The sequence below is a fragment of the Emydura macquarii genome, unplaced genomic scaffold (assembly GCF_026122565.2).
Source record: "Emydura macquarii macquarii isolate MOO-44397 ecotype Brisbane River unplaced genomic scaffold, CSIRO-AGI_Emac_v2 contig_1253, whole genome shotgun sequence".
Classification (NCBI taxonomy): Eukaryota; Metazoa; Chordata; order Testudines; family Chelidae; genus Emydura; species Emydura macquarii.
Genome location: NW_027131390.1, coordinates 63,713,132 through 63,731,693, shown reverse-complemented (window position 1 = coordinate 63,731,693; position 18,562 = coordinate 63,713,132). Strand labels below are relative to the sequence as shown.

At 42.7% G+C, this 18,562-nt stretch overlaps 1 protein-coding gene across 2 annotated transcripts in view; it reads left to right on the top strand.

The window, feature by feature from the left end:
* Nucleotides 1–387: 387 nt before the first annotated feature.
* NAB1 (NGFI-A binding protein 1) overlaps nt 388–18,562 on the top strand; it is a 33,192-nt gene continuing 15,017 nt past the window's right edge. Inside the window, exons 1-4 of one of the 2 annotated variants that reach the window (XM_067549014.1) lie at nt 388–402; nt 9,315–10,148; nt 15,254–15,387; nt 16,796–16,847. In XM_067549014.1, the coding sequence (XP_067405115.1) occupies nt 9,330–10,148; nt 15,254–15,387; nt 16,796–16,847 (1,005 nt within the window). In that variant the 5' untranslated portion in view covers nt 388–402; nt 9,315–9,329. Of the gene's footprint in view, nt 403–1,412; nt 1,509–9,314; nt 10,149–15,253; nt 15,388–16,795; nt 16,848–18,562 lie in introns of those variants that run through there. The other variant, XM_067549013.1, reaches the window with a different exon arrangement.

Below are 18,562 nucleotides of genomic sequence, written 5' to 3'. Positions count from 1 at the left end.
CCCAAGTACTATCAAGTGGCACATCTCATCAGCACTATTTTCACTTAAAAGAGTATTGGCTCATCACTGTCCAGCCTGATTTTCAGTCATGCACCTGTGTACATACAGACTGTTTTTCCAACTCTGTCACTATCCATTCCACCTCTACACTTTCCACCTCTGCCACTTTCACATTTGCTAAATGTACAAGCCAGTGCAAAGCCAGCAGTGGCAGAACCTTTTCTTCCATCTTCTTGCGTTAACGACAAGGAAGATCTCTAGCACGTAGACCCCCACCTGCCTCACAGGGAATTTTAAGAAGTGCCCAGAACAACATCTGCTTGCATAGCTTCGTCCTTCGGCTAGAAGAAATTCACAACGAAAGCAAATGAGGCAAAGGCTAAACAGATCGGCTGGCTATGGGTGAGAAACCCCTGAATTCCTAGCCACGGCGGCAAAGTTTGTGGCTGTGCTAAAGGAGGAACTAGGCAATTGTCTTTTCCAGAGCGGGGGGGGGGCGAGGCTCGTCTTTCCAAGCCGGTGGGTGAGCAGGGCGCGTTTGATGAGGCTCGCAGCAACCCTTGCAGGGAAACGCCTGTCACCTCCAAGTCCCCTGAACGTTCACAGGCCAGGCCTGCCCTGCCCTGCCCCGGCCGCACGCGGTAGGCGGCGGCTCAGGGCTGAGGAGGGGGGACGAGTCCGACGGCAGCTTTGTGGACGTGCCCTTTAGCGCCCGAGGCCGCTTCAGCAGCTGTCCTGGCGCCAAGCTCAGGCGCGTTTCCCCCGCCCCGGCTACAGCCCCCGGACCGTGGGCCTCAGCGGGACGCCCCGAGGCGCTCTCTGGGCCGGTCCCAGGGGGTGGGGGCTGTCCCTGCAAGCAGCGCACCAGCAGTCTCCCGGCGGGGGCTGGGTGGGTGGGTCACGCGCGGGGCGGGTAGCCGGGACAGCAGTGGACGGACGGACGGACCGGAGCTCCCCAGTCCCCGCCTAAAGCAGCCCCGCTTCTCTGTGCCCTCCCCACACCAGCCGGAGGGGGGCCCTGGCTGCTCCCAGGCCGCGCCGCCAGAAAGGGAGAAGGAGCCGGCCGGCCGGGGCCGCCCCCGCCCCTCCGCGGCCCACGCCAGGATCTGCGTCACGCGGCCGCGCGTGGGAGGGCGCCGCCGGCCGGAGGGCGGCGCATGGAGCAAGAGCGGAATCTCCCCATGTGACCGCGCGGGAGGGGGAGGGGGCGGCGCGGCGGGTGTGCGGGCGGGGGCGGGACGGGGAGGCGGCTCCCTCCTCCCTGCGCGCGCGCGAGTCCCGGCCAGGCAGGGACAGGACAGGGAGGTGGAGGGGCCCGGCTCGCCCACCCGCCCCGTCCATGGGAGAGGCGGAGTCTGGGCTGGCAGCAGCGCGCAGGCAGGGGCCGGGGGGATCCTTGGCAGTAACTTCGGGGCTGCGTTTGTAGCGGCGGCGGGGCAGGACCGAGCCACCCCCCCAGGCAGCCGGCGGCAGCGGCAGCAGAAGCAGAAGCAGCAACGTCCTGCGAAGTATGTATGTATGTCCCCTCCTGCGTGCGAGTGTGCATGGGATGGAGACGCGGCTCATGTGCCCCGCGAGCGCCTGCGCTGCTGCCTGCTGCAAAACTTGGGATCCGCTGCAAAGTCTGGCCGGGGGGTGCTTGTGCAGACAGCCAGCCTGTTGCGGAGGGAGTGTGTATGAACCCGCGGCAGCGTGTGCGCACCCTCTTGCAAATGCTGAATCGTCTCGGTGTGATGTTATGTGTACCTCTGCTTTTGTAGTCTGTCTGTCTGTCTGTGTGTGTGGGGGGCGGGCAGCGCAGCAGCGTGGAGCCTTTGGCAAAGTGTGCGTTGTCTTCTGGAAAGTGTGTGTGAAAACATGTTTGCACGTGTGTGTTTATATATCCTACAGCAAAGGAGCTGTGTGAGCTATTGCAAGGGAAGTGAAAAGTTATTGTTCAGTCTTGCTTAAGTGCTCGGATGCTATGATGATGAGGGCTGTATAGTTCCTCGGTAGTTGTAGATACATTAAGGCGAGGAGGATGGGGGTGGGAAGGGGAGAGAGAAGGTTAAAATGGACTGTAAAAAGAAAAAAACATGCTGCTTCTCTGCCCTGTGGGGTGTTTTCGTTGCTGCTGCTGAGAGGAGTTTATTCCTGCTGCTGCTGCAGATTGCCGGAAGGAGAGGGCGGATTCATGTGTGTGTGTGTGGGTGATTCCCAGAGAAATCCAGTGCAAAAGGGATGAGGGAGTAGGCGGAAAGTACAGAAACATCCTTGCATTGTCTCTTCCCTCGAAGTTGGGGGAGGGGGTGCAATCCCAACTGTACCAGCTAGTGCACTGGGTGTGAGGTTGTGAGCTCAGTGCCCCAGAGTTCCAGGTAGAAGGATTTTGCAGTGGCACAAATTTTTAATGATTTTACTTCATAAAAATACTGTAAAGATTAATTTAGTGCTTCGTTAGTTCTTATATCTCGACTGGGTTTGTTATATCTCATTACTAAAAGAAACACAAAATCTTTCTTGGTGTTGTGTGTTCAAAAAATAACCTCATCTGATCTGTAGAAACACGGATGAGGTAAAAATAAATGCAGTTCTTGTGCTTGGGTGTCTGTTTTACTTCATATCCAGTATATGCATCCCACATGTGCAGTAATATGCCATGCATGCTTGTGCACACACATCATTAATAGAAAATCAAAACCGCCTTAATAAAGGTCATGTGCCATTATAGGGGTCTCCGAAACCTTGGTGAAACTGTTGGGTTATTTGTTCTAGGTGTTTTGTTGCTTCCAAATTCAGGGATTGTAGAGAGATTTTTTAAAATATCAATTGAAATATAAAATTGAAAAATATTTTTCTGGTACCTGGTCTGTTTTTTGGTTTTTTCCTTTCAGACCAGTTCTTTTATGATCCATGTTGCACTTTAGTTGTGTAAAAGAGTGGACATCAGATCTGTGAATTTGGTTTTAACTAATGTTTTGTCGAGCCGTAAACAAAACATGCTGGATTACCTTGGCATAGCAAAATCAATTAAAAATGGAGCATCTATAGTGAATATTTGGTAGTTGGTAAATAAATATTTAGGTTCAATGGTGTCATTTTTTCCAGTACCTGATTGTGTTACAGTTTCAAAATACTTATCATGTAGATGCACATCTTGCTGTATCTAGTAATTGACTATGAAACGCGTATTTAATAGCCTACACTTGGGAACCCCCTTAGAATTTTTTTAAATTTTGGTATTATAATCTCGTCTACGTCTTAACACGTTTTAAGTCTGGCTACTGCAACTTGCTTCTCTGGTTAAAAGTCCTTTAGAAAGACTTGCTGCAAAAATATAACGAATATACATAGCAACTAGCTTACAAGTCTGAGTTCACTTTGTCTTCAGAGACTTTTCAAAACATCACAAGTGATCAGAATGTATTATGAAATAATCACTTTTTATATGCAGTTTATTTATGGGTACCATTGTAATAACCCAGCTACCTCACTAAGGAGTGTGATGTAAGAACCTGACTACATTAGATCCTGTAACATGCTCCACACAGCAGACCCCCTTGCCCACGTGAAGCTCTACTGATGTCAGTGGAACTCAATGTAGGACCAGCTGTCCACCTGTGCAGAGCAGCTTGTGGGATCAGAGCATTGGTATTTTTGTCTCCCTTTAAAGAAACGTAAGCAGTTTAGATATTTGAAATTGAAAAGATGCAGTGAAGATTCACTTTAATGATTAAACACTTACAGAACCTCCCAACATAGGCACACACTTTTTCATTGAAGATTTGCACTGACATCCAGCTCATAGCACCTAATTTTCAATGTGTATGCTGAGAATTTGGCTGGGGAACAGGAGCATGTGACATAGCAGTGGTGGAGAAATCCGTAAATTAGCACAATTTGCTCAAACACTTCAAAAGATTTTCCAAATTTGGACTTGCTAACCTTACCGGTTTCCTTCTAAACACACTCTTAGGCTTAGGCTTTTTGTTCTGTTTCAGGGCAGAGTGAACTTGATGTCACAGTTCAAAATTCTTCAAAAATACAAGCTGGTAACAAAAACAAAACTGCTTGACCTTACATTGTAATGATGCAGAAGTACTAGAGTGCTAGCACCCTTTACCTGTAATAAATTTACCTTAAAGGTCAAAGAAAGCAAAAACTTGACATTTCACACCTTTTTCTTATGTCTATTCCTATTTTAATTCGTGATCGCTCAATTGTAATACTATCCCTCCTAAACCCAAACTTCTACTAAAAACACACTAAAAAATTGCTCAACTGTACACCAACATAACCATAAAAAACTGGGAAATCACTTACAGCCCACAACCCTGAGTTCTTCTCATTACCTCCCCCACATCCACCATGTACAGCTAACATGCCTTCTCCCTCCACCTCCACACAAAATGTGCATCCTCTGCTCCTACCAACTGGAATGGCTAGAAGTGGATGCTTTCTGATCAGGATGTTGGTGTGGCGTTGAAGTAAATGGTTATGTGTAGCATAGACTTCTGATTGGTAGTTTACATTTGTGGCAGTGGAGGGAATTGCTTGCAATAAAGCTTTAGCATTCTGGGCAGTTATTGTTGAATGTCTATAATAACGCTGTGTTTTGTTTTTTTGGTATTTAATATTTGTGGTCAGAATTAAGATGACGTCTTGTTCAGAGGGAGAGCACATGTGGTGGGTGGTGGGTGGGAGTGAGGAGATGTGAGAAGGAGCATACGTGGCCGTGGTCTGCAAAGGGGGGGGGGGTGAAGATTTAACTAGTGGCTGTGTTGTTGATATATGCAACCTTAAATGTGTTTTACAGTGTTCTTGTTTATGGGAATTTCCTAGATTGGGGTTTTTGTATGTTTAAAAAAAAAAAAGTCTGTATTAGTGTTGTTTGTACCTATCCACGTGAATGTTAATCTGGATTCTCCTCATTGTGTCCCCACGCTGCTCTCTGACCTGGCCTTCTATGCCTTTCTTTCTCCCTATGCCCTGTGTAGAATCCCATAGTCCTCCATTCCCAGTCTGGATTGCCTCCATAATTACACACGCCTGCTCTCCTTACGCTCTTCCCCCACAGAGAGTGGACGGGAAGAGTGAGACTTGAAGCTGGCATGGAAGGGTTAGCACAGATGGGGGAGGGGGAAAACTATGCTCTCTGAGATCTTCATGCTCTCTAGCTGGAATGCCAGCGTGCTGGTAGTTCACGTCTGCTTCTCACATCATAACAGAGGCAGAGACTTGCAGTTGGAAGTGTCTGACAGACAGAGCTATCAGCTTCCTCTTGCAGTGTTCAGCTTTTTCTGGCCACATTTCTGTGTGTTGCCAGAGGAGAGTACCAGTCTGCCAGTCCCAAGCAGGGCCATTGCACCAGGATTACAACTACAGTTGGAGACTGAGATCTTCCAAGAAGGGTGTAGGGGAGGGCATAGATATGGCCCCCATGCCTCCTTTGTTAAAATCCCTGACTCCCCTGGTGGGAGGGAAGAGGACACAGAAGTGTGCATAGAGGTCCTCACTGTTGCCTTTCTTTATATAGCTGCCTATCATGCTTCCCACAGCACTGCTGCTTGCTGTACAAGCAAACTGCGGCAGCAACACTGATGATACATGTCTCCTCTTGACATGCTGCCTCAATTTCCTTGGCACGGCAGGCAGCAATGCCATGAGGAGTCCTGGATGGATGCTCTGATGCCTTGGCAATGCTGCCTGACTCCCTCAGCATACCAGGCAACAATGTGTCTGGGAACCCAGTCTGTGAGCTTAGAGTCAGCAGCTTATATGGGCTCCCACAGAGACTCCAGTTCCCTGCGCAGCACTGCATTCCTCACGGTCCTCCTTCCTATAGCTTTCTTTCCTGCTCAAGCTCCATCTCTTTCCGCCATTCTCCTGCTGACAAATCTGCCTACCCCCCTGGCTCTAGGGTCTGTGGGTTGAATGGAGTTGGTGAGGCAGGCTGGCAGCATCACCTGACCACGTACGGTTATCTTGAGCAAGGGGAATGGCCATTTCTGTTGAATTTTAAAAGTCCAGAGGTGGCCTGTGTGTGAGATGTTATTAGTGTGTGTGAAATCAAACTAGGTAGAAGAACCCAGATACATGTGAGGGGGAAAAGAGGGCAAAATCTCAGAACAGAGCATTTGTAAATGTCTCCTTTGCAAAAGTTAGTAATGATCTTACTTAAAAAATTATGTAGAAAATTCACTCATCCTCTGAAGAGTTGTGCTAAATTTGAAGACTAAATTCAGTCTTTAAAGTGCAAGACGGAGGGATTTTAGTCTTGCTCTCAATGCTAATCCCAATACAGCCTGAACTGTGGACTCATTGCCGATACCTCCATAGTACATATTAATCCAGTTTTATCTGTCATGAGCAGATTTGTTGGTTAGAACCTCTGGGTAAGGGTGACTGCTGCTGGCTGTACCTACCCATCCAGCATGTAGACTGGAAAGGCAGCTGCTTTATGCCTTGCCTAGAGCTTATGGGCTGGGCGTGATTCCAATGCTGCCTTCCCAAAATTTGACTCAGTTCTCTGCACAAAGTTCATTTAGTATATTGGCATTCTGTTACTGAGAATTCATAAATTGGTCAATTATGTAGCTTTTAATGAAATATCTCAAATGCTCAAGTTTTCTTGTGAGGAGGATCTGTATTGGTATATGCAGTAAATTAAACTATTTTGCATCAGTATTTAATGTTTAATGTTAATTGTATAAATATATACAATTTCATATTGCATTTCATAGGCTATAACTTGTTAGTTCTGGTCTAACCAGTTGTGACACTTCACATGGCTGCTCAAAACTAAACAATTGTTAACACTATCAGTTGTGATTCAGAAACACCAGTGGATAAAAATTAATACGACTTGTGCAAGTCCTTTTCTTACCTGAGTATATTATGTTCACACACATCCTGTCACTACCATATCTAGTTTGTGCAGTTTATATAGCTCTCTTTGTTTTCAGTTTCATTGGTAGTATTTAATCAAATCAAAGCTTTTTTTAATAGGTATCTGAAAACTAAATCTTTGTTACCAAAGTTCAGCTCTAATATTATTGGTTCCTGCGTTTTTCTTGGAATGCTAAGGGCTGCTAATGATGGCAAAAGGTCATATAAATGTAAAAATAATTTCTGCTTCATTTTTTCTGAGCAACCTCTCTGCATGTACACAGTTGCTCATTCTGGTATTAAAATGTTTTTGAAAGCTATACCACTGACCAAGTAACCTGTGCAATGCATCACATTTTGTAAAATTTTGCCTATAGGCTACTAATCTGTCCATTTTTAAAGGGTGTTGAGTGACGGGCAATCAGGAAGAATATTCACATTGTAGTCCCAGTACTTCCATAGCAGACTATACATTATGCAGTCCAGCCTTTCTTGACCAATGAATTAGCTTAAAACAATAATACTGGAAACTACCCCACTGACTCTGTAAAACTAATCTTTGAGTTGATACTTACATATTCTAAGAATTGTAATTCACCAGGGCTTTGTCAGTTATCAGCAGTAACAGTCACAGGATTTATGGATAACAAGGGGCATTGATGCCCTTGCGTTTTCCCCATACTGAAATGAATACAAATACTCTTATTTGTATTTATGAAGGCAGACCACTTTCTGTCTATGTGGAGAGTGGACTGCAGCAAGGTGCTCTCGGTGGGGCTGCCTGCTGGGACTATTCAGAATGCAGCTGCCCTTTTACTGAGTGGGGCTTCATGTGAAAGGCATGAACATCAGCAATATGCATGGACTGCCTGTTAGTTCCCAGGCAGAGCTCAAGATGTAAAAGCCCTACATTCTTCAGGGCTTTGCTAACCGAGAAAGAGAGTCAGTCAGTCTCTCTCACTCTGTCCCCTCCTCCTACTTTCCCCCCTTTCGGTGATACTGCCACATTTTAGATCAGCAGAGGCAGGTACTAGGTCTCCTTCTGTTTTAAAATGGGATGAGTCTTCAGGAGGTGTCTGTGAGGAACTATAGATACTGCAACACCTTCCCATTGTGGTCCACTAGAGCCCAAATTTGTTAACTTTCCAGGCATGCTGTAAAGCCCATCTTCCCAGTCCTCCCCCTGTCACCACCACTAACCCAGTATTTAGGGACAGGGTGAGTCAAGGAGTAAACTAAGTCAGAGATGGGGGTTGTTTTCTTTATTGTGTGGGCAGGTATTATATTATCATTCAGATAGTGACAATTTCAATTCAAAATATAACAGACTAAGAGTTCCACTAAACAGCAGCAAGAAATACTGTGTGGCATTCTTAGGAACAAATCTAAAGGGGGAAACTGAAAATAATCTAGGCCCATCGTTGAATGATCTTTTCCTTCACAGATTCACTGAAATTTCAGCATGGGAGCCATTGAGCTTAATCAGAAATGTTTCCACCATGGACTTTTGTACCCAAAAATGAAAGCGCCTTATCTAGGAGCATGCCTGTTGGTCAAAGGGAAAATGCAACATCTTTCTTTGTAGCCACAAAAGATCTTGTAATGAGAGAGAATATCCCTCCCTCCCCTCGCCCGAGTTGTTAACCTGAAATCTGTGCAGTATTGGTGTAACAGTGTTGGTTTCAGGATATATTGTAGTGGGCCCCCCACTACAAAAAGGATGTAGACAAGTTGGAGAGAGTCCAGTGGAGGGCAACTAAAATGATTAGGGGGCTGGAGCACAGGACTTATGAGGAGAAGTTAAGGAAACTGGGCTTGTTTAGTTTGCAAAAGAGAAGAATGAGGGGGGATTTGACAGCAGTCTTTAACTACCTGAAAGGGGTTTCCAGGGAGGATGGGGCTAGGCTGTTCTCGGTGGTGGCAGATGACAGAACAAGGAGCAATGGTCTCAAGTTGCAGGGGGGGAGGTCTAGGTTGGATATTAGGAAAACGTTTTTCACTAGGAGGGTGGTGAAGCACTGGAATGGGTTACCTAGGGAGGTGGTGGAATCTCCATCTTTAGAGGTTTTTAAGCTGAGGCTTGACAAAGCCCTGGCTGGGATGATATAGCTGAGGTTAGTCCTGCTTTGAGCAGGGGGTTGGACTAGATCAACTTCTGAGGTCCCTTCCAACTCTAATATTCTATGATTCTATATTAGAGAGACAAGATGGGTGAGGTGGTATCTTATTGGACCATCTTCTGTCGGTAAAAGAGACAAGTTTTCAATCTTGTCCAGACCTGAAGAAGAGCTCTCTGTAAACTCAAAAGCTTCTCTCTCATCAACAGCAGTTGGTCCAATAAGATAATACCTCATCCACCTTGTCTCTCTTATCCGTAAGTCTAGGAAGATGAATAAGATTTTGTAGTTTAAAGATTATTTTGTAATTAATGTTCTTACTTTTTGCAGGTTCTGTCATCTGTGATGGCGTCGGCTTTACCCAGAACCCTTGGGGAGTTGCAACTCTATCGAATATTACAAAAAGCAAATCTCTTATTCTACTTTGATGCCTTCATTCAACAGGGAGGTGATGATGTGCAGCAGCTATGTGAAGCGGGTGAAGAAGAGTTCTTGGAGATAATGGCTCTTGTAGGCATGGCTAGCAAGCCTCTTCATGTCCGAAGACTGCAGAAGGCTTTGAGGGACTGGGTCACAAATCCTGGTCTTTTCAATCAGCCTCTGACTTCCTTACCAGTCAGTAGCATTCCAATCTATAAATTACCAGAAGGGTCCCCTGCTTGGTTGGGAATATCCTGCAGTAGCTATGAAAGGAATAGTAATACCAGGGAACCTCACTTGAAGATTCCAAAATGTGCTGCCACCACATGTGTGCAGAGTGTGGGCACGGGCAAATCTGATGTGGTGGGAAACTTACCACTGCAGAGCAGCAATGAACCAAGACTCTGGCAAGGACACCACACTACAGAGAGCGAACATAGCCTTTCCCCAGCTGACCTCGGCTCTCCAGCTTCACCAAAAGAAAACACTGAGGCCCTAGATGCTGCGGCTGCTCTGTCAGTTGCCGAATGCGTGGAACGTATGGTTCCCTCCCTGCCCAAAAGTGACTTGAATGAAGTAAAGGAATTACTGAAAACAAACAAGAAGCTGGCAAAGATGATAGGTCACATCTTTGAGATGAGTGACGAGGACCCTCGCAAAGAGGAGGAGATTAGGAAGTACAGTGCAATCTATGGCAGATTTGACTCAAAAAGAAAGGATGGCAAACATCTCACCCTCCATGAGGTAAAAATAATTCAGTCTGGGGTGAGCTTTCCCCATTACCATCCCCCTTTTTAAATGGTTGGATGCTGTTTTCGTGGACATGGGTTTCACTTCCATTTATATAATGAGAAGAGGGATGTGTGTGTCTGTGCAAATCAGCACTGCCACTGAGTTCTGGGGTGAAATAGGGAACCCTTTTCTGTGTTTGTATGTATGTAAAATACACATCATCTGAGTTTTAAGTCTCTCTGAAACAGATGACAAAAATGAACAAATCAACCCTTTAAACAGCAAATTATTATTATACAAAAGCTTCTAAGCACTAGGCCTCTCTCCAGACCAGTCCTGCCTTTCTGTACCTCTTTCTGCTTTTAGAGAGTAAACAAGTCACCTCTGTGTATATTTGAAACTGCTTGTTTCAGGTAACAAGGTCACCTGGCTTGATTAATATAGCTCAGCTGCCTTCCCTCTGCTCTAGGCCTCGCTCTGTAGCTGGAATGAGGGGGAGGGAATTCTGAAGACAAGTGCACACAAAACCTGGTTATTCTCTGGTTTGGGTTCAAGGTTAGTTGTAAAACCTTTGCATTTCCTTGGGCACAGTATGGGTAGTTTGGGGTGATAGCCCGGATTGTAAACAGTATGTGCTGATGTCATCTGCAGGGGTGGAGGATTGCCCCAGTGCTGAGTAGGCTGTGGCCTGAGGGCTTGTCCTTGGACACCTGAAGACTAGCAGTGTTGCTTATATACCTTGCTTTAAACAGACATACGCATGTACTTCTCTTTCAGTCTAACCTTCTTTCTTGAAGCTAGTAACTGTATATGTTGTAATGCAATAGGGTTGTGTCTGTTGGGAATCGCTCTTTTAGTCCTGTTATAGGGCACTACAGAAGAATAAACATAAACTAAAGCAGTGCAAGTTAAGTGGTGATATAATGAATGCTGCATCAGCACTTAACAGTCAACTGTGATTGCAGAATTTCAGTCTGATTTGAAATCTGTCATGAGATCTAGTTCTCAAAAGGAAGGGTTAAGTTCACGTTACAGGAGTGCCAAAGAAGCTTACTGGTTTTACACTTGCTTTCACTTCTGTGACTTAAAATGACCCAATTTAAGAACAAGTTTTTGTAGGTGTGTGTTATCCATAATGTAAACTAGACCCTCATGGTTTTTTTCAAAAACACCCAGCTCATTTAAAATTACGACTTACTTTTAAGAGGTGACTTCACATAACTTTTGATAGGGATTTTTACTTCATGTTGGTGATACGTTTTTGATGGACCTTGTAGCCATTCGTCCACATGACTAACACGCCCATTTAGTTGTGTAATTCCCACTTGTGTACTATGTTGAAAATGTGTAGCTTAGTGTTACGAGGTCATCCAATATATAGGTGCAAATCTTGTTGTTACCTTGTGACTGCAAGCCAAGTACAGTCTCAGTGCATGGGCAATGGAGGCAGAATTTCAAGAGTCCCTGCCAAATACGTGCAGTCCCTGCAGGCTGTGGGAGATCCGAGCACGTTGCGGCACAGTCAGGGTTTGAGGAGGGGTGGATCCTCACTGACCCATATTCTCTTCCCTCTCACAGAATGGAGGCACACAAGGCTTGCAGACTTTACTCTAGCCTTCTGTCTGGAGTAGCATCTTCTGAAAGGCACTGAAGCCTGGGAAGGAGATCCAGCCAAGTTATTTGGGTTGAATGATAGGGAGAGAGAGGATTTGTCCCGTACTGAGCATTAAATTGTCTTAAGAGTGAATGGCTCTGAAGGAGTAGCTGCAACGAATGATGTGGATGCATGTTAAAATGCATGCTAAACAGAATGGTGAAGAATTGTGGGAGAGACAGGATTCACTCCTTTCTGTGCATATGTAGTAATCGGGAGACTAGGTGGGTGAGGTAATATCTTTTATTGGACCAACTTCTGATGGTCAGAGAGGCAAGCTTTTGAGCTTACACAGAGATCTTTTTCAGACCTCTCACTTCATTCCTTACCATGTCAGGTGCACATAAATACCCTAGTTTTCAAAGGTGCTGAGCAGTCAGTAGAAGCCAGAGTGAGGTGCGCATGCTAGGCACTCTTCAAAAGTAGGCTTATTGGTTTTTTTTTTATCATGATGGTCTACAAAGGAAAAAAGAAAAAACATAACTAAAAATAACATTGACTTAATGTTAAGGTCTGATGAAAAACCTTTAGTACAAGGAAGTTCTGAGTTAATATTAAAACACTATCCTTACCCTATCCCATTGTCTCAGTATTGCACAAGTTTCCAAATATGGGGTATTCTTATGCTGTGAGACTGAAGCACAGTGGATTGGATTAAAAGAAGATTGTTTCAGCCATACCCTTGAACTTAGTGATTCTTAAGTGTTTGATTCAGTTCTGTTTTACAAATGTAACTTTGTGTATTTAATATTTTGTTTTTTGTGTGACTGCATGTAAAACAAGAAAATCATCTTTAAGCCTCCTCGAGTGAAGAAAACATAGGAATAGCAAATATGAGTAATAAATGTCCAACTCTACTTAGTTTATTTACTTTTCTTGACTTAAAGAAGCTGAGAGAGAGACTTTGTATTCAATTTTCTCCGTGTCTGTATGTGGCTGGGGAATCATCTAACTCTATTGGTGGAAAGGTATACTTAATCAGAATTGCTGTTAGAATCCCTTCTTTTTACAGTTAGGATTTCCAGGAAGGAATCCTCAGTTTGAGGCACACAGCACTTACATTTTCCACCTGCTAGCTGCAACCTGATGCCTATTGAAAAGGGTGGAAGCCATGACATATACTTTTGGTGCAATAAGGCTGGGTTGATAGTGATCATGGAGAAACTGACTAAGAGAAGAAACAAAACACCAAATAGTTGGCTGTCCTTCAGTATTGTGATAGAGCACTTGCCAGCAGCAAAGAAGCATTTGCAATCTTTTTTATTCTTGCAAACTTTTAAGACCATATCCAGTTATGAAATAACATTAATTGTTATGTAAGTATACAATATGAATAACATACTGATGCTGACGTAGCAAACATTAGGTGTGAAGAATGATCCTCAAAGGATATTTAAAACACAGTAAATGAAAAACACTATATAGAGATTAACACTTGAATACCAATTCTTTTATAGGAGTGTTGTATTGATAAATCTCTTGCCTTTGCATTTGTTTGTTTTGCTGTATTATTTCTGTAAAAGAATATATAGGTGTTTTTTTGTTTTTTTTTAAATCACCCCTGGAATTTTCTGGTCTACTGGATAACTGTCTTATTCATGATTTTAATACTATATATTGTTAACACAGTAAACTGTAACTGCATTATAAAATGGGCTTAATTCTGTCACACTTGTGCATCTAATTTCAGTGAGAGTTTTGGTCATTCTATGACTGTAGGATCAGACTATATGTAGTTTATCTATTAAATATATATAGTGCAGTGGCTGCTAAGCCCAAATGCCTCTGGTGGGTCTTTAGGTCTATATTGTAAATAGTGTAGTTTAGTGTAAACTCACATTTAGCACATGAAAAATGCTTAAGAAATATTATTATGAACAGTAGTTACTTCTGAGGTCTCCTAGACCTAATAAACTCAGCAATACCCCTTTATCTCAGCTTCTTAATATTCTTTAAAGCTACAAAACAGTTAGACCACATGACAGACTCTAATTGAATTGAAGATAATTTTTAAGTTATGTTTCCAAAAAAACTTCTAACTCAAGCCAATAAACTTATCTAATGAATAAAAATGTTGTGTGACCAGTTTCATCCTTTAGGGCAATTTTTACGAAAGGGATCTTCATGGGAGACGTGGGATGGCTTCCTAGACATCAAGGTATAAAGCACTAGTAGGGGGTGAGGAGAGAGCTGTGCATGGTTTTTACTCATGCTTCAATTTGATTGCAGACCTGCTGTCTGGCCCCTAGACTCCTCCACCTCTGTGCTGCTGCAGAGAACTGCTGAGAAGTATTGTGTGTGGGGGGGAGGGGGGCCAGTCCCATCCCTATGCAGTGAACTGCAGTTGGTCTGTTGCCCTTAGAACTTTGTACTCCTATGTATGGCAATTGGAGAACAGCAGGACTTGATTCATAATGAACATGCTGACTACATTTGAAAAATGCATAACTGCAGGTATCCAGTAGCCTGAGATAGACACAGGCACGCATGCCAGAAGCACCCTGAAAATCCAGCTGTTGGAAAGCAGAAGGGTGGTGAGACTTCTAATAGGGTCCCTGGACCCTTTGTGGAGGATACATCTGTCATCTAACAAATACAAAGTGCGAGCCACCCTCTTGGCTGCTGTGAAGGAGGGAGAATCTACTCCACAGCTTCTCCAGCATCTGTGTTTTGGGTTGTCTGCCTCCATGAGTAAATCTCAGTGTGTGTCTTTGCTGCTGCTGCTAGGTTTCTCAAATAGCAGTATCATGAAACTGACATAGTTTTTGACAGTTTCACTATTCCTTATAGTGTTCCCTAGCAGCAGAGAAACTGACTTGAGCCTTGTTAATTTCATTTTGCTTCTTTGCAAAGCTATGGGCAGTCACAGAGGCACTGGAATGGTGTCCCAGCAGGCTCAGGAAGACATCACTGCATTGGTTTACATTTGATTCACATTCAGATATAATCTTCACAAACATAAGGGTGAGGAACCTACTTTTTTATAAGACAGTTTACATTCTGCAGAAACGAATGGCTTACACGTCATTCACCAGGGAAAGCTTCCTACATACCACTGTGAAGTGGATTTTTTAAGCCTAGTGCATTCTCTTCTGCACTGCAATTTATAAAAAATAATCTTTGGGATCCAAATGTTTTGAACGTTAAGAGGTGCTGTTTCATATTGGGGTTTAGTTAACATTGGGGTGAGGAACAGGTAGCTTACATCAGAGTTATAATAAACACTGACTTTAAAGAACACTAAATGTATTTGCCATATTTATATCTCTTTATAACTGAGGCAAGCATCTGAGAAAGAATGAGTATACACAATTTGAGGAAATCCTCCAGGATTCAACATAAAATAAGTAATGTGACTCAGTGTTGAAATCTGTCGTCATTTCACATGATTGGATACTTTTACAAGGGTCAATAGATGATGTTTTGAGGAAGTCACGATTCTTTTTTTGTGTTCAACTTCCAGCTAACAGTTAATGAAGCAGCCGCTCAGCTGTGTGTAAAAGATAATGCGTTGTTAACCAGGAGAGATGAACTCTTTGCACTGGCTCGGCAGATCTCTCGAGAAGTTACATACAAGTACACTTACAGGACCACCAAGTAAGTTTTTATTGAACTCAAGGGAACTTTATTTTCAATGAAGTAATCCATTTAATAGAATTTCTTGTAAAACACTAGAAATCTCTTTTCATTCTTCCTCCTCTGCAGCTAGCAAAATGTTTACATTAGCCAGGCGGGAATGTGCGCGCACGCATACACACACACATGTATATATGGAAAAATAGAAGTCATCGGTAATACTGTGTAAACCATGGAACCTTTCATATTGTTCAAATCACTTTTATTGGCATGTAGCTGTTTTAACTCTTTCATTTACCTTTTGGTTCTCCAGATTCAGTAACACCATCTCTGAGAAGCAAGCATTTTACGTTTTGAGGCATTTGTTATTTTAAGGCTGACATAAATCAGCAGAGCTTAAACAACCTAGCCCCAGAGCATGTATGAAAGACAAAGGTAGTTGAGGGTGGCTTATAAACACTTGTTTAAAAAAATAATAATTTGGGACCAAATTTAAATGGACAATGTCTCTTTTTAAAAATAATTATCAAATCAAGCAATGGAAAACGATGTGGAGATAGAGATATGTATTACAGAATTAATGCATTTCATAAAACATGTCCACAGAGATAAGTAATATTTTTCAATATATTCTATACATCACTATCAAAAGTTGATATCTCTTGGATATTACACATAGTGCTGAAAATATATTTTTCATATGTTTTCAGGAATTTTTTTAAGAGTATTGGCTAATGCACATGCCTGGCTATGCTGGCTTTCTTCCCCATCCTGGGTAACTGAGGCCAAGGGCATTTTGTCATAAAGATCATGCTGAAACTTTCTGTTTCAAGGTGAAATTAATCTCTGTTCAGAAGACCAGCACATAGGCCTATGTACTGTTTTTTTTTTGTTTTTTTTTTGCGGACTTAAGTGATGCATGGACCTTGTGCTGCTCTTCTGCACAGGGATGAATTTCACTCTAATTTAGGTTAATTTATTGGGGGGCCTTTTTTGTCCCACTGCATGATCTTGTCTGTTTTTGCCCTGATTCCATTCTATTCCCCTTGTTTTCCTCCCAGTAACATCCTTTCTACCGAACAGCTGATCGGCACAAACAGTAGATCTTTCAGTTCCATCACTTTCTGTTAACCATACTTCCTTGCCCGTACTTAAGTTTCAACTGCTTTCCTATCTAAGTGCCCAATCCTGCAAATCCTTGCTTGCCGAGTACTCCTAACGACTTCCATAGTACAAATTCTGTGGTTAAGAGTTGCAGGATTAGGCCTTAAATTAATGTTTTTCCCCCACTTAGGTGGGTCATATTCACCATTGATTTTAATGGCATTAAATCGAGGGAGTTATAGCAGAGATCAATTTGGCTCTGTATTTTTTGTAATGACAACACAGTTATATTGTTTGCCAATACTATGTGTGTATTTTCTTCTAGATCTAAATGTGGAGATAGAGATGAACTGTCACCGAAGAGAATTAAGATAGAGGTATGATATTGTGACTCTTTACGTGCCCAGCTTTACATGCAAAAAATTGATTTGCCTTTAAATTAAAGAATCTGTTAAAAAAATAGTTTAGAGAGCACCTGATATGCTGATGGCTTAGAGTTTTGTATAGCTGTATCCATTTTGTCTGTGATAACATTCATCCTTTTTGGTCCAGGGATGTGTGTGTGGGGAGAGGGCAGAGAGTAGGTGGATTAGGGGAGGAGGGGATGGGGAATTGTGCTGTTGGGAGTTTGGGGGGCAGAGCTGATGTAGATATATGGCCACTGCTGTGCAGTGGGTTTGCTGAAGATCCCAAGGGATCATCAGGCTTTTTCTGCAGTCTCTGTGACCTGTGCTATGAGATTAGGAGACAAATCTTGCTCACCCCTGAGAGACCTATGTGAGGGAAGCTATCAGCGGTTTCTCACGGAGATTTCCACACATCATCTTGTGTGTTTTGGTTTTTATTTTGTTTTTTTCTGTGGCTCAGGGCAATTCTTACAAGGCTCTGACATAGTTCTGTAAACTTAGAGAAAATAATTTTAACTTTTAATTAGGCACCACTATCATGGTATTAATATTAATTTAGGAAAAATAAACACCAAATAGATTACTAGGATATTTTTTGTTTGTATCCTATTTTTAATCTTAAAAAAAAAAAAAAAAAAAAAAAAGTGTATAGAAAGTGCATTGGACTCTGTTTTTCTTTAGATTATAAAAACATAGGCCAGAATTCTGCCATGTGATCCTCACGGAACATCCTGCTTTCCACGTGTGAGTGGGACTTTTCGTGTTGGAGAATGTACTGCAAGCTCTAGGCAATATCCTCCCATCAGTTAATTTTCTTTTAGGGCCTGAACCAAAGCCCAATTGCACTGAAGTCAGTGGGAGTCTTTCCATTGGCTTTAGTGGACTTTGGATCAGGTGGAAAATGCAGAACTCTATATTGACTTGTTGACAGGATATGGGTCAAAAGTCACCAAAACTGTCAATAAGTGAGAAAATGGCAAATGAAAATGTATCTATCAACACATACATACACACACATAAAAATGTGAGTTTGTAAATATATAGATGGCTTTTATATATAAATTGTGTGTACTTATACCTATTTTCATGCATCTATACATATGACATATAAAAATAAGCATCTATACACAACTTTAGTTAAACACAATTCCCAGTTATATTGGGAATTCCTTGTTGAGAGGAAATATTCTCAAGGTCAGACTGACAGCATATGCAGTATCTTAGGTATTACTTAATGTCTTTAGTATCTTAATATTCTGCTGCTGGAAAGTAAATTAAGTCCAGTTTAAATAGCTTGTTGAATAGATTTGGTTAAGTTTCCAATATGACTGGCTCATCTTTCTTTATGATATTTATTTTTTAATTGATTATTCTTTGATGCTGCTTGGGTATCCATCTGATGCAGTTGCAATTCTCTGTATATCATCTATTAAAATAAATGGTGTAGTACATTGCAATGTGCTAGGTATTTTGGGTCTGCATTACAATAGCATGTAACATGGACATATCTGGTATGTTCATCATGTAACTGTCATGTAAAGGTTTGCAATACGATGGAAGAGCATTTTTCTCACATTTAATTCCTTCAGTGAGGAATAATGTGCCATATGTAAAACCACCTATTTCAGAGTAATGCAAGACTTTGCATTTGTTATCTATGCAAAGGCCATTCTCATGTGGCAAAT